The 17504-nt window shown below is 32.6% G+C and overlaps 1 protein-coding gene across 1 annotated transcript in view; it reads right to left on the bottom strand.

Annotated features, from left to right (window-relative positions):
- Cadm2 (cell adhesion molecule 2) overlaps positions 1 to 17504 on the bottom strand; it is a 397408-nt gene that overhangs the window by 156661 nt on the left and 223243 nt on the right. Inside the window, exons 4-5 of the mRNA XM_058574551.1 lie at positions 15744 to 15896; positions 13498 to 13635 (exon numbers count right to left, since the gene is read on the bottom strand). Of these exons, the coding sequence (XP_058430534.1) occupies positions 13498 to 13635; positions 15744 to 15896 (291 nt within the window). The remainder of the gene's footprint in view (positions 1 to 13497; positions 13636 to 15743; positions 15897 to 17504) is intronic.

Below are 17504 nucleotides of genomic sequence, written 5' to 3'. Positions count from 1 at the left end.
TCATTTTTTGTCAAGTGATTGATAAATTCTGTATTTATGTATTCTTAATCCCTTATTTACTTTCTTGTTTAAAAAAAATACTAAGAGTTAGGTTGCCCAGTCGAGGAATCCATCTAATAAAGAAGATACTTAACTCCTTTAAAAATTATTACATTAAAAGCCAGGCATGGTGGCACATATCTGTAATCCCAGTGGCTCAGGAGGCTAAGACAGGAGGATAGCAAATTCAAAGGCAGGCTCAGCAACAGTGAGGCACTAAACAACTCAACTGTCTCTAAATAAAGTATAAAATAGGAATGGGGATGTGGATCAGTGGCCGATGTGAAAATACCAAGGAAGATAATATTTTAAGTACTAACAATATCGGGTCTGTTCTTTTATTCTTGCCATGTCAGAAATCCCTTCCATGGGAGGGGAGGGGAGGAGAGGGGGGATAGTAGAGGATAGGAAGGGCAGCAGAATACAACATACACTAGTATGGCAATATGTAAAAATGTGGATGTGTAACCAATGTGATTCTGCAATCTGTATATGAGGTAAAAATGGGAGCTCATAATCCACTTGTAATGTTTTGAACAACTAATAATAATAATAATAAAAGAAATCCCTTCCAAAAGATTATGTGAGATAGACTATTATATAGAGAGGAAAAAAATGGTTATTCAGGTGATCAATTCATAATTTATTGTAATAAGCAAGGAAATAGATTAGCTTGTCCTCAGGATAATACTTTGTTGTTGTTGTTAACATTTTAATGACCTGCAGAAATGTAAATATTACTTATTATTTCTGCTCTAATATTCAATGTGCTTAAAACAACATTTGTCAGTTTTAACCAGTCCTTCCTCTTTTTGACTTAAACAGCTTGTTATAATTTGTGAGGTTACATCCTGCATGATTTGTAAAACTTACACTGGGTACTTCATACTCAGTTTTCACTCGAGCAATTGTTCATAAATATAAAACCTCCAAAAGAGATGGGGATGTGAAGAACTAGCAGTCTTTTGCAAGTCTAGTTCTAGATCACAATATTTTATTAGGGACTCCTTAATCTTTTGTAATTAACAGAATGACAATCATAAATGCTAAAAGTTCGATGTAAACATGAAAATAAGGTTTTAGTCCTCTGTTCTGTCTGTACTCTGTATTTTAATCCATGATAAAGTTCTCTCCCAGATAATTTACTTTCCAGGCATTCCTTGCTGAATGCTTGTCATGTTCTATAATGTGTTACTCTAATCAGGCATGATGTACCCTACAGAGATATTTAACCCAAGGATGTTTGATATCCAGGTTGTAAGCATGAAACCTTATCCCCAAACGTAAACAATGTAACTAATAGTTTGATGCAGATTCTCCATCACAATAGGCTTTAATGTGTTATAGAACTTGAAGAATTAAAAGGAACAAAAGCTAAAAACACATATTTGTGTACATACATGTACAAACAGATATATCCCACAGTGGGTTCTGTAAATATCATAGTTTAGCCAGTCTAATGATAGAGCGTGATATATGGGTTAAAAATATGATGGGCAACATAGAAGAAAAAACCATTAGCTGGTTGCATTGAAACCAAGAGAGAAAGGAACTGAATCATGATAAAGCTGGTCAATCAGTGAATTCTCTATAGCCAAGGAATAAACTTTATGGTTGTAATAGGTTCCCTCATGCTCCTTTCACTGACAATAACCTCATTTCACTTTATAGTGGCCTGAATGAATTACCTCAGGACAACTGACCAAGAGCTTCTCATGAAAAGTCAATTTTCACTGGCAACCTCTTTCAAGAAAATATTTTATACAATTTTTCTTAGGCTGAATCAAAAAGGGTACACCATTTGATTGGAAAATATAAAAAAAAAATATTACCTGATTCTAAGCCTGATGTTGTAGGGTAACAACTATATTTGTTTACATCAGAGTATGTTTTTTTTTTCCTCTACTATACTAAAAACAATACTTTATTGCAAACCCAAAAAATGATAAAAGAGGATAGAAAAAAATTTAAAGTTCTCCATTAAAATAATTTTTAAGAAAATAAAAATATCTGTGAAGTCTGTAAGCAGTAGCTAAATGGAAATCTTTTAAAGTATTACAATTCTCTAGTTACCAATTTATTTTATAGAGTTTTATAGCTTTAAGCACATGTGAAATTAAACAACCTGCCCCTCATGTACCTATTTTAAAACCGAATCATTTATTGAGTGATTATTGACTATGTTTCTGAAAAACTACCTTTCAGACTATACTACAATGTCTGTCTGAACCATGTGCTAATAGAGTTTTGTCAATTCTTTTTTAACAGGCCTTGTTTCCTCAGCAAAATATCACTTCTAAATAGCAATTATCCACTGGGATACTCACAAAGCTCAGTATAATATATGAATTCTTATAACTGAGAAAAAAACTGAAATTTCTCTTTTTTTCTTTCTATTACTAATTCTTAGTCCTTTTCTCTTCTTCTTGAAAAAAAATACATGAATAGGAAAAAATAATACAGAGGTGACCTTCAGAACATCAACAAATCTTCTCTCCAAGAAACCAACTAATACTGGTGAAAATTATTTACACACAAACACACACACATTTATGTCTGTGGAAATTGTACTCATACAAATGAAGAAAAATCATTCAATAAAATCTGTTAAATCTCAGTAAGAACGGGTGAAATTTGGGGCACCTGAGTCATGATTTGCTCCCTGCTTCCACATCCTCCCCAACTCAGCATGAGGGGAACTTGCCTGGATATGATGTGGCCAAGAAGACTGAACTGACATCTCCACTCCATCAAGGGATGCAATATTTTTTCCCAGGAGGAAAAAACCTGTGAGCATCTCTTATTCAGCTCATTCCTGCTTTTAGTTGTAGGAATTAAACTCCAGGTGGCTAAGTGGCTTGGGTTCTCTTGCCTACCTGGTTCTCACTCATACAGTAAGAACAAAGGGGCTCAACGTTTTTTATTTTAGCTCATTCATAGAAAGAATAGTGTTTTTTAAACCAGAAGAAGCAGGCCAAAGAACCAGAGTCTACCATCACCCCTCTAGTTCCATGCTTACTTACAAGCAGAGGTGTCACACTGTAGACTCAGGCCAAGTCCCAAATTCAAGAAAAGCCATACAGAGGCTTTGCTCAGAGGAGAGTCAGGCCATACACAGCAAGACAGTATTTAGAAGCTTTGAAGGAAAGAACTTTGGAACAAAATCTCTTTTGAAAATAATGGAGACTTTGCTCTAAATCAAGTAAGAAGAAACCAGAAGTTACATGAGTCTAACAAAGCTAAACTTATAAGCTGGTTTATCAGAGAAAGTGAAATGAAGAATGAGTAAAGATGGGCCTTTCCATAGTCAACAAAAATCTCAAATATATCTTCAAAAACAAACAAACAAACAAACAAACAAACAAACAAAAAAAAAAAAAAACCACCTAGTAACAAAGGGTCATGAATTTAAATCAACCAGGCTAAGGAACAATATGTACACATGGCATTGTCAAAAACAACAGAACAAGCAACTCACAAATAATGAAGGGAAAATACACTGGGTGTAATATTAAGAGAGATTAACAGAAAAATCAGGCAAAGTTAGCATCAACAGAAGTCCTGCTAGAACTGCTGTTGCCCCAGGGTAACACTGCCCCTGCCAAAGGCTGTGAGAGCTAACTGACACCATCCAAATCAGTAAGGAAATAAGTGAGCAAATAACAAAGTTTAGGGCAAGATCACTATTCAGAATTATTATATTTTTTAAAATGTTGTATTTCCTGGAAAAATCATGACGCATACAAAGTATCACAAAAATGTGACCCCCTTTCAAGGGAGAAAAAAAGAGGCCTCAGAAACGACTGATGAAAAGACTCAACTGAAGGACTTAAGACAAAACTGCAAATGATCCATTATAAATTTGTTCAAAGTACTAAAGGAAACCATGCTCAAAGAAGTAAAAAAAGATGTAATGACCATGACTTACCAAGTTATGAACATTGATAAAGAGAGAGAAATTGTAAAATGAAAAGCAAAAGGAAACTCTGAAATTGCATAGATAGAATTATTTTACTTTATTTTACTAAAAACTATTGAACTGTACACATTGAACTGTAAACATAGTTTAATTTGATTGCATGCATTATATCTCAATAAAGTTGTTATTTGTAAAACAATAAGTAAAAATGGCTAAGCCCATGTTTTGCCTCAATTATCAAAGTATGCAAATAATGGACCCTTTAACAAGCTATGGGTTAGAAAGAAAAAAAAAGTCTGAAGGCCATTCTCTTGGAAGTTGATGATTTTATGTTTTGAGTACTTTCAAGCTATAAATACAACAGTATACAAAGAATGCATTTTAATAGTCATAGAGAAATTTATGATCTAACTCTAAGCTACATTAGTATTTAATGTCAATAAACAATCCCCATCAATTCATCATTATCAATGCAAACATAAGAAAGTCTACCAACATACTCAGATACTGCTATAATAAAATGACAAGTAGACCATAATAACATGAAGATCTATTTGAATCTAACACCTTTTGTTGATAAAATAATTGAAGAATCATTTTTAATGCTATGATTTAGATATTTTAAAATGTCATCTGGAAAATATAATACACATTAAAATTTATTTCAGGGTTTTATGATCTTTGTGGAAATTAAAAACTGAGAAATGTTTTTTAATGTCTTCTAAGTTCAAAAGGTCATTAGCCAAAGGAGAGATGAACATTGAATCTCTCTCTCCATATTCCACAAAAATCATGAAGCAGAATTCCATGAAATATCAAAAGTTCAACTTTCTTAGAACATGAAGAAGCCATAAAAGATCTTTTGGAAATGACCTGATGAAAATCTGAATAACAATTAAATTCCACTATCAGAAGATGAGCACTAAGAATCTAACGTATCTGAATATTTATGTGAGTATAATCTCAGTATGACATAGATTAGTAAGTCCTATATAATTGAGGCATGCACTTTCTTTAACCTTTAAAATAAAAGCATTGGTTAAAAACAGGAATTTAAAATAAAGTTTAAAAACACTCCTTTTGTCAAAATTGATAAGTGAAATCCAGTTAAAAATATGAATTTATGCATCCTATTATATATATATATATATATATATATATATATATATATATATATATGCTGGGACTTTCCTTTTTTCTTCTCACAAGGTATAAGAACCCATAAAAGCACTGAATCCCTTTGATTATATAAAGGGATGCCTAATCTTCAATATAATTTTTAATCTAGAGTAGTCCATCAAAATGTATATAGACACATTTCACTCTCATTCATTTTATTCTCTTAAATTGATTATACAACTTTAAAACAAACAAGCAGACAAAATTGAAGTGCCATACCATCATAACAAATGAATTATTCCTCTACATTTCAAAAATAGAGACAAGGACATCTGTTTCCAGCCTAGATGCAGTAACAATAAGATTACCTTTCACTTGAAAAAAAAAAAAAACTTAATAATGGACAGTGATATCTGAGAGATGGAAAACAAATTAACTGAACCCTAAAAATACCTATGTTTAATGCCTTGAGGATGTGGTCCATGCATGGGGACCCAATATTGAACTTGGCAGACTCTCTGAATTAAGGAGATGGATCTGTACATCTGTATATCTGAGAAGGCCAAATCACCTTTGAAGGGCAGAGTATCAAAGAGGAGAGTTCAAGAGAGATAATGGCAGATATCATCAGAGCTCCTCCTCTATTCAGCAAATTAAGGACTAATTAAGGTATCTGAATAGGAAAACTGAGGCTTGGACAAGAACCATCTGAAAGAATTATTAGAAATAGTAGATGGTGCTCATCCAGTGCTGGAATGGTGCCTGTTGCTACCAATCAGATTAAAAATACTCATAATTTAGTCATTAGTGATGACTAAAATTAATTCATAGAAAAAAGACTGCTCCGATCTCAACTAAGAAATTTAAAAGAATCTCTGAAAGGAATAAAATCTTTTTAAGTAACTTACCAAGAGTAATGCTTAAGAATACTTATGGAAATATGAAAATATTCAGCAAAAAAAGGTAAAACTCACAATATCTAGATCCAAGCCTAAAACTACAACTCGTTCAAAGTAGCAGGAAAGTGTCACATATAATAAGGAGATAGATCAACCATTTGGAGCAGACCCAGAACCAACAAGTCTGACGGAAACTACAAAGGCATTTGATGTACAAAAATTAATTTGAAATAGATTAAACCTAAATCTTAATTTTACAATTTATTGGAGTAATCTTTCTGACCTTGGATTAAATGAAAATCTCTTGTAAACAATATAAAAGCATGACTCATAAAGGCGAAAAATAGTTAACTGGACTTCATGAAGTAGTACAACCACTTTCCAAAAAACTTGGGCAACTTTTATTTTTAAGTAAATATATGTTTATCACATGATCCAACTAGTCCTCATCTAAGCACTTAGCAAAGAGAAATGAAAGCATATGGGCATAGAAAGACTTAGATGATAATGATCATGAAACCTTTAGTACAATCATTCCAAATTGTTAACAACCCAAATTCTATCAAAAGGAAAAGACAAACTAATTGTAGTATATTTACTCATATAATTGATGGTGAATTCAAAATATTTATGTGAAGAGAAATAAACTAGAAAAATAAAAGTACATACCATATGATCAACCACTGATACCTACAGGAAGCAATTGTTGCATCTCTTTCCTCTTTCATAGGACAACTTATGCATCTTACAGTGTTGCCTCTAGAATCTTTACATAATACGTTTAACAGCATTCAGAAAACTCCAATTTCTGTACATGCATTTTCTCACAAGCACACACTCAAGTACAGACATACATATATCTTATGTATAGCTATTACTGATGTTGTTACTTTTTCTCACTTGATACTGTGTCCAGCATTGTCTTGACTTACACAGCAAGGACATTTTAAAATAGGTAAGTATTAAAATATATATATAAATTAATAAATGTATGCTATATTCTTTAAGTTTAAATAATGTTTTCAATTAGTTCTTATGTAATGCAAGGACTAAACTCAAACGGTACAAATCTGTCCTTATTTTCTTTTATATTTATCTTCAAAGAATTTATAATCCCTAATTTATGTTACTATTTAATTCACTTCAAATGAAGGTTTATATGACTGATGTTAAATGAGTCATTGAGCTAAAACTAGTTTTGCAACATAAAATGCAGAAGTCAAATAGATAATCTACTCATATCAAAGTCAAACCCACATAAGTTCAATTGAAGAAAAGAATACAAAAAAAAAGCAAAAATAATTATATGGCCAATGAATATTGCTAAGAGCTTTGTAAAAGCATAATTTTCAGAAACATTAAAATACTAAAGTATGTATTGATTCAATTTTAGATAACATCCCTCTAGAATAGACTCCTAAGGTACATAGCATATTAAGAGCCATTTTCTAACTGTTGGTCTTCCCGGTCTCCTCCTTCACTTCTGAATACCTATTGACTAGTCTCTAATCCTGTGGCTTTTGAATCAACTGATGTATTTGAGAAATATTAAGTTTTTTAATCCTGACATCCAGGAATTCTGATGTAGTATGTCTTCTTTGAGACTAGGAATCTCCTTTAAAAAAAAAAAAAAAAAAAAAAAAAAACTACTATCTGTGGTGATTGTAATCCAAGTGGTCTAAGAGCCACCTTTTGAGAAACACAGCCTTAAGAAGTTCACTCATATCTTGCCAACTGCTGACAAGTTATTTACTAAGTAGCTTACAGTAAAATTATGCTATATTTAGCCCACTAGGAAATTAGCAGATGCACTATCTTTGATTGACATTAAAATATATGAAAAAAAAAAAACCTCTTCATACAGGGAAACACAGCTAAAGTCAACTCAAGTTTAATGGCCAAACATTTTGAAACACATGGTAGGTAATAAAATAAATAACATCTGCAGACTAATGGCAATGCTGTTGGGAGTTGATAAATTTCAAGGACTTGCCAAGGAACTCGGGCTTTGATGGATATGCACATTATTAGATGGCATAATTACCAGGATAGGGATAACATACTGAGAGAAGTTCTGTTTTAAATATGCTGCACATATGAAGAGAAATAACTATTGTAAAAGGTTAAATCTTAAAATTTCCCTCACCATAGGTATACTTTGCTATGATCCAAATCTCTTTCCTGATTATAAGTCACCTAAATACAAAAGCTTATTAACATGACTTTTTACATTCTACATAAATAATTCAATCTAAATATTTTAACAAATAAACATTATTTCTGTCTGAACTATTTTATCTTCATGCCTTTCTTATTTTCAATGAGTATATTTCATTATCCAGCGACCTGAATTGTATAGTGTTTGTCCCTAGTTTTGGTCCATCTCTCAGGATCATTCCCCTAGTTCACCTGCCATTTATCTTCTCTTTCAGATAAATGCCTTGGTAAAATAATTGCAATGGTTCAGACCTTATTAGCTTTGTGCTTGAAATGTCTCTTAACCCACTCTTCCAAACCTCAGATTTTTCTCTAAGCTGAAGTTCTGGGTCTTTCTTTAAGAATATATATCCAAGCCCAATCTCTGAAAGATATATAAATATGAAAAATTACTCTGTCTTTTCTAGATCTCAACTAGCTTAGTCAATTAAAGCAACACATATTTTTTTATGTTATGGTTTCTGTAGTTTGGGAATCCAGGGCTTAGTTTGGTCCTGCACTCAATGTCACTGTACTAAATCAAAGTGTTGGATGGGGGTACGATTCCCATTTAAGTTTTATTGTCCTCCTCAAATTTACTGGTTGTTAGCCTTTTCATTTCCCTATTCACTCATGGAAGGCTTTCAGCTCTGAAGAGTTCACCAACAGTTACTGCCACATGACTCCCACAAACAGTTCAAAATAGCTGTTTTATTTTATTTTATTTTATTTTTTTCTTTCAGGTCAAGAGAAGAATGTCTTTCTAATAGCTGTTTGTTTTCTTCCAGGTCAAGAGAAGAATGTCTTTCTGACTCTTTACTCTTTTCTGAAGACCTTACTTCGTTATGTCAACCCACTTTTCATAACCTTCCTTTGTTGGAAGGGAACCATAGTTATATCTGCAAGACCGCTTTTGCCATATAAGGTAACATAATCAAGTTATGTTGATTATGACGTGACAAGTCATGTCACTTCATAGTCACAATTCCCTCCTACTCTCAAAGTGAAAGGTTTACATTAGGGTGTAGGTCATTGAGGGTTATAGAATTCTGCCTAACCCATTAAAGTTAAACTTAGCTGAAAAAGAAAATCTCAAAATTTTGCAATAAGAAACACTCAAACTACAAATTATCAAACTTATACATGGAATGAAATTTTTAATGTAACTGTCAGCTCTCAGGGAGCCAAAAGATTTAGGAAGGCACTGCACATCTTTTTTGACACTAAATGGCAAATATTCAGACTTCCTTGCTACCCAGAAGATTAAAGACTTCAGTGAGTAACACCTGTGGTTTTGGATGCAGAGCTGCCCAGTGGCACCAAAGGAGTGTCTGAGTAGCTCATGGAGGGAGGAAAAAAAACAGAGTTAGATGGAATTATGATCATTATATTCTACAGTTTAAAGCTTATAGACAAAAAAATGTCTCTCCATTGCCTACAGAATATATTCCAAACTTAATCTGTAATAAAAGATCCGTGACCTATCTGGACTCTCCTGCCTCCTTGTTTACCTTTCATGCTTATATCACACTTAAATTTCAGTTACTTCAATTGCATGCTTGTAACCTGCATAGATACATGGATTATTTTTCTTGAGATTGTCCTGCTACTTCTTTTACTCCTAGCCCAGTAAACTCAGTAAAGTCAATAAAATGTAATATTCACTTTTATCAAAGAACAGTTGAGCCTTCACTTTTCCCACAAAGTAGGCCTGGTCTCTGCTTCTGTTGTACAATAACTGTAGCCAGTTCATATATGTGTGCCTGGTAGATCTTATAATTATATGTCTATCCCCCAATGTGAGTACCTTGAGGGACTATTTTTGTTTTGTTTGTTTATGTTTGCAGTTTTATTGTGGGGATTGGTAGAGCTCATCAGTCATGATTTGCTGACTATAATAATAATAGAAATGATAATAATGTCCAAAATGTTCTTAGAGATTCCATGTACTGGAAAACAGTTTATGTATTGGTTTGTGTAGGATTTTTGCCAACAGTACTTTGAAACAAGCATTTTTATCCTCATTAAACATATGAGAAAACGTATATTAGAGACAGGCTTTCTATGTGGATTACTGATATTTTTCATTTTACATTCTCTATGACAACGTAGTCTCCAAAGAGGAACATCAGTATCACTCACACATTTAACACAATGCTAAAAGGCATATTCTCAGGCTCTATTTTAAGCCTACTCAATCAGAAAATTTAGGGTGAGGATCCTGTAAGATTCAAGAAGATCGATAAGGAATGATGATGCCTGTTGAAATTTAAGAACCACTGCCTTATAATCCAGTAACTTTCATCTAGAAACTGAAAATTTACACTTAGATAGTAATAGAAAAAAAGAAAAAAATGCGTAAAGACAAATCTCTTTAAGAGAAAATACTCTCCATATTTGTTTAATAATTCCAAAGATGTCATAAATATCTCCAAATCAAGGTTTTTATTTTCTTGATTTGAATCTTCACTCATGCACCATAAAATACTGTGAAATTTGGAGGCATTTTTTTAACAATGTCTTATTGAATTCAATTTAATTTGATTCGATTAGACCCACTTTTCCCTTTGCTTTACACTCGGGATTATCTTTTTTAAAAGTGTCAAGTAATATTATACTAAAAATAGTCGGATGGTAATAGAAAGTCAAATTTTCGTGTCTGAAAAGACAAGACAGTGCAAGATAAGAATGAAGCTCTCCTTGAAGTGAGGCATGTTGGCTAAAGGGGCTGTAGCGAGGAAATTCACTTGGCATATCCAGAGGACTGCAACTGTGATGAACACTCACTCTGTGCAGATGACGGCACTTATTTTATTTACTTATATACACCTATAAAAATAAAGTTTACACTGCTCAGGAAATTCACCATCTGACTGGGAAGACAAATGTGTAAATACGTGAGAATTAGATACAAAGAAAGAGCTCTTTAGACAAATGAAAATGTAGGGGTAACAAATGCTCTGTAAATGGCCATGCACTGGTGGGTGTAAAAACAAGGAGGCTTCACAACTTGTGAATATAGAACCATATGCTGATTCTGTGTACATTTATGTCTTGAATATTGTTCTGGTCTTAATTCAGATGGCATTCAAGTATGGTGTTTACAAGATCAAACTTCAAACAGAATCCCCCGCCCCAAAATATCATCAAATCTGTTTGGCATTCAAATCAGAGGCTACATGGATTTAAAAAGTAAGTTCTTTTATAAAAATTTGAGTACATCAGTTTCTTATAAAGCTACAATATTAAAAACAACTAATCAATATTAATGTACTTAATATGTTAGAGTCTATGACTTACCAGAGGGAAAAAGAGAAAAATCCTCAGGACAAAAATAAAAGGCTTAAAAATGGAGAACTGACTAATTATTGAATGAACTAATTATGTCAGGATGAACATAGGCAACAGTAATTCATTGCAGTAGCATATTAAAGAGTGTGTTCTATCATGAAACAGAACATTCCTACAAAAAGACATATGTGATATATAAAAATTTACTGCCTACAGAATTCCTATAAGCTACAGAAAGAGGATTTTAAAGTTATCCTGCAATTTAGGGCTTTCCATCAAAAGTACTTAAGCATAAAACTGACCGGAACAGATTCTTGTCATAGTAAGATAACTCTGGAAGTAGGATGGAAGGTCTACTTAGGAAAGATTTAACTGAGTCTGGAAATGTCTAAACAAACATATCCTAAAGGAAGAATTAAAATGGATGTTAATGAACCCTACTAGAATACAAGAATTCAATTCAGTTAAATGGTAACTCATTTAGCAGAGTAAGCTGTCCAAATGTGTCTTAGGTAAGTATTTCCCAAAATTTGATCAAGTAAAATATGTCTATTATTTCTGAAATGAAGGAAGTGATTGGTATTGAATTATAGATGAGATTCTGAGATTCTAGTTTTGGACACAATAATAATGAAAGAGTAAATAAAATAGAAAATAGACAAACTTTTATATAGATTATGATCCACAATTTTTCAGTAATGTATACAAATGTACATGCTAGGTTTGCATGCCCATTACTAAGATTTAAATAAACTGTCTCAAGTTATTAGAATTAGAAGTTAAATTAATCAGAGTGCTTGTCATAAACCTGTCTTATTGAAGATTATGTTGAAAATAATAACTATGATATAAGCAAATTGTTTTATTAATCAGCAAAACAATTCTGTATTTATATGTTAATATATGTGCTAACTTGGGTTCAAGATAACCACAGTTGGGGTTTAACAAAATCAAACAAACTAACCATACCAGTAATTTCCCGTATAAACTTATTTCCTTCCTAAAAACTTCTCTGTGTATGTTTATGTGTGAGAGATAATGAGAGAGAGAAGAGAGAGATGTCTGAAGCACTTAAATCACAATGCATATTTTAACTAAGACATGCAATTATTTTTACCTTCTATGAAAATTACTAGAAGTCAGTTTTATTGATATTTATCTTGTTTTATTTCACCAAATTTGAAATTCCAAAAACCAATAAATTCAGCAATAATTTATACAGTTTCTCCATCTATAACTGAAATATTATATATAAATTTTAAATAGTAATATCTAACATACGTAGTACTTACTATTGTCAAGCGTGGACCTATACATTTTTTTATATATTGAACCATTTGTTTTCCCAGTTTTGGGATGAGGCATATATTATGATTTAGTCAGCTTTTTCACTGCTGTAACTAAAGGACCTAACCAACACAATTGTAGAAGATAAAAGGTTTATTTAGGGTCTCATGGTTTCAGAGGTCTTAATCTTTAAGTGTCCTGCTCCATTCCTTGGAGCTCAAAGCAAGGTAGATCATCATGGCAGCAGAATGTGGCAGAGGGAAACAGCTCACACAGTGATCAGGAAAGAGAAAGGAAAGGACTCCACTCTCCAGATACAAAATATATACCCCAGAGCCACATCCCCAGTGAGCCACTTCCTCTAGCCATACCCCACCTGACTCCAGCTACCACTCATTGAATCTCATCAGGGATTAATTCGCTGATTAGGTTAATGCTACAACCCAATCATTTCTCCTCCAAACTTTCTTGTATGGTCTCACATGTGAGCTTTGGGGGACACCTTACATCCAATATCATAACATATTAGGTTTAGACTTCTTGTTCATAAGAGGAAAATGAAGCACACAGAGATTATATTATACCTTTTAAAATTATCTGATTTAAGAAATGAGAAAATCTTGTCCAAAGTACATTTGATCAGTGAGCAATAATGAAAAGTATAAAAAGATTACTTTTTTCAATACATCATACTAGTTTTAATACATTAATTTTGATTTGGGGAATTTTTGTTTTTTTGTTTTTTACCTTTAATTTCTTTGTCATTTTTGAACCATCTTATGTCAGCTGCAGGTTTGCTACCAGATGTTTTACAAGTCAGCTGCATCAAGTCTCCCTCCATAACTGGTGATGAAAACCCACTAATTTGAGGCTTCTCAGGAACACCTGAAATTTAAGCAAATGAGCAAAGTGAGCATCATTCTCTAGGGATGATATAAACTTCTGCATAATAAAACAAAACTGCTTTAGATGGTGTGTGTGTGTGTGTGTGTGTACTTATATAAAATATTTAAAAAGCTTTTGAAATGCATATAGTCCAAAGTAGTTTTAAAATAAATTGTAAACTTTTACCCGCAAACATATTCTTCGTACATCTTAAAAACAAGTATTCAGTATATGTTAAGATTTGCCAGAAGAAGAATTGAAGAAGAAAGATTGCATTCGTGAAAAACAAAAGTTCCACAAAACATATTTCTGTTTTTCAAATTATGCTAAATTTGCTATAATACCATCTGATTTGATTTTAAAAGAGCACCTTTATCAACTGATTTCATAATTCTTTAACGCTTAAAAAGATATTATTATCCTGTATGTACTTTGTTCAAGAATATGAATTTTAGAATAAGTGTTTCATCATTAATCACACCTTTACTAACCTTTCTGTCATCTAAAGTAGAAAATGTCTCCTGAGGGCATTTATAAAAATACAATTGTAGTTTTGGTAAGCATGTTATGTATTATTTTTTAATGCTAACCACTACTACCTTTTCTATTCCAAATTACCATAAGCAGATAACTAATACAGATAAATAGAATTTAGGTGATTTAAAAATTAGAATGTTACACATTTCTTAAGCAATATTACTCAGTTTTCTCAGTAGAGATATATTAAAACTTCCTTTAAAAGTATTAAATAATAACAGCAGACTGAAGATTTTCTTGTTGAACTATTTCAGTTTTGAAAATATTAAAATGTAAGAATGTTAGAAAAAAACAATATGAGAATGGCAAAGTAAATCAACAAGAACAACAAAGATAAAGGGTCAGTATGCTTCCATTAACTACATAGTTGTTATTGCTTGTCTTCACCTTGATATTACACCTTTGCTTTAAAAAAAAAAAAAATCTTTGTCCTACCACCATTCAATAAACTGGATGCAGCAGGCACCTATTCTTTGAGTCCCAATTTGGCTCTCTACAAAATAATATATTAAGCTTAGACAGTTGTTATCCTGAAATACTCCATTTTAGAGGCTATATCTTGTCGTTAATGGCAAACTTTCAGTGATTTTTATAAAATAGTCTCAGTAGGATTTGCAGTGGAGTATATTTCATATCCTATGCACAAAACCAGTTCTCAAGCTGGATTAACTTTAATATTCCTATCTAAAAGAAGAGTCTGTATTGTCCTTTTAAATGCAATGTTGTGCCTTTATCTATCTAAAAAGGAAGGCAAGCTAGGGGCAAAAAAAAAAAAATCAATTTTTAAATTCCTCTAACTTGTTCAGTACACAGGTGTGTTTCAATGAAGTGCAACGATTTCAGCTGATTGGGGCACTGACGTCTGTGGAATCACAGAGAGGTTCGAGCTGCAACTTTATTTCCTCAGAATCTCTATGAATGTATTGCTTTTTCATGTCACTTTAACCTTTGGGAAAATAGCCCAATACTTAGAGAATAAAAGCACAAAGAAGCTACAAGCTGCATGCACAAGTGACATTATGTACCTCATTTTGGATCCAGAAAATACAAATTTAAAAGGAAAGAAGTCCCATGGAAATGTCAGGGCCATTTAAATGCACAAAAGTACACAAAGGGGTCATTTTTGAAAGCCACAGGTTATTAGAGAAGGCCCTCACCAGGTGACTTATAAGATAAAACGTAGAAGCATACTATAGATGCAAGTCAAACTCATTATATTCATTATTCTGTCAATTCATAAAAGGGGCAGAATACAAAATGTATAGATGATTTGATATAAAGAGGTCCAATTGGAAATTAAGAAAAGAAGTATGTGTTGCTAGCTACAGAACACAATGCCCTTGTGCCTTCTGAGGATGATATAAATCTTTGTACCTCCTTTTGACTAATGATAAAATGGAGAAAGCAAATAAATTATTTTTAAATGCCCTTTTTGTAGCATAGCAGAGAAGGAATTAGACTACATCTATAAATGTGATCTTCAAACTACATTTTCTTACAGAATCATATTACTATAGCAGTATGCATCTCTCTGGTTTTGTGATTACATGGGTTTAGTCTCCTGTACTTACCCAGAACAGTGAGATAGGCCTTGGAAGTTTTGACAGGCATTGTAAATAAGGAACAGGTGTATTGTCCTTCATCAGAGAGAGACACATCACTGACACTGATACTCAATTCATGCCAGGAAGCACGAACCAGCTCAATCCTATTGTCCCTTAAAGCTGGAAAGAGGAAATATTGAAAATGTGAATGGCAGCATTAAAGAACAGTCGGTACTTTTAGACCACATATTTTAAACACAATGCAATAAACATTTAATTTGGCTGTGCATCTAAATTTTGCTTCTTGAATCAGTTTAAAGGAAGGCTTAAATATACTGAAATATTTTATCTGATTTTTTTAAATCAAAGTAGAATTAGGTGCTCCTTAGTGTTCTCAGAAATAACTTTTTAATTAAATGATTGAATCTAGTGTAATACTTTAGATGAGGTAGATACCGGTTGTGAAAATAGATTTCCTTCACAAAGTCTTTCATGATATGTCAGTGCCCAAAACAACTATGAACAAAATGGACTCACTTGTATGGACAGATAAATTTTGGAAACTTGAAACCTTGCTACAGTTCTTACAAGAGCCCCAAACAAAGAATATTGGCATATTAAAAGCTCTCTGAAGTAAAGACACTTGTTAAACTTTATTTAAATTTGATCTAATGTTTAGTTGAAATATATCTATAATTACGTGTACTCTGATTGGCTAGTGTACTCTGTTAATATATTCTTTGGTTTGAATCACTTTTCTGAGACAAAACATTTGTTTCTCCAGAATATCTCTCAGAATTCTGTTGAGTTATGCTTCTCTTGACTTTATTTTGGGTAAAAAGGGTAAAACTACATGTTTATTATTATGATTTTAATTAAGTACAGCATAAAATATCACATTAAGCTAGAGACATCCAAAAGAGTATTTTGAAAGAAAGAAAGATGAAGGAGCAGTGGTAGGGACACCAGGACCTGAGGGGCAGCATGAAGGCTACATAAACAACAGTAAAAGATGATCCAGGCCCAGCTTCTCCTAACCAAACCAGGCAGTGGAAGTGGCATCAGCAAATTCAGTTTTATTACTGATTGAATGGAAGTTCCCCAAGAGCCTCAGGAAGATAGGTCACCTGCAAGGGGAATCAAGGAGGATCTCCACTGACAAAGGAGAGCAATCATTTTCCTCATCAGATTGAAATTCCCTTCATCATCTACAGACAATAAGCAATTGGACAGTGAGGGTCCTAGAAGTAGTTCTTATGAGCTAGAGAACCCCTTGCCCTATATGAACTAGTACAGGCCTGGCCTCGGGAAACTTCTTTGCCCTTTTAGGTGATATCAATATAGATCAGTGTAACCCTGAGTGGAATCTGAAAAGTCAAACAGACCATATAGCACTGCAAATTCCCTGAAAATTAAATTGTTATTAATTTAGACCCAGAGACTGTAAGTATAAGAAATAAACTGTGTTAAACCTAATCAAAAGAATGCCTCCTAGAATAGTAGACCTAAAAAATATTCAGAGTTGCCTAATATAATAGCTAAAATGTCCAGGATATAAACAAAAAAAAAAAAAAAAAACATAGTGGTTATACCAAACACCAGGAATATGATAACTTAAATTAGAAAAAAAAATAACTAATAGAAGTCAATACTGATATGAATCACATATTGGAATTATCTGATAAAGATATTTAGCCATCATAAAAATATTTTAATAAGCCATTACTAATTATCTTGAACAAAGGAAAAAGATAATAGAAAGTTTAACTAGAAAAATAATTTATTAAA

This window comes from Marmota monax, unplaced genomic scaffold, assembly GCF_021218885.2.
Source record: "Marmota monax isolate L192 unplaced genomic scaffold, Marmota_monax_Labrador192_F-V1.1 WCK01_AAM20220418_F8-fsc00016, whole genome shotgun sequence".
Lineage (NCBI taxonomy): Eukaryota > Metazoa > Chordata > Mammalia > Rodentia > Sciuridae > Marmota > Marmota monax.
Note: the sequence above shows the minus strand (reverse complement) of the source record. Positions and strands in the feature narration are given on the sequence as shown.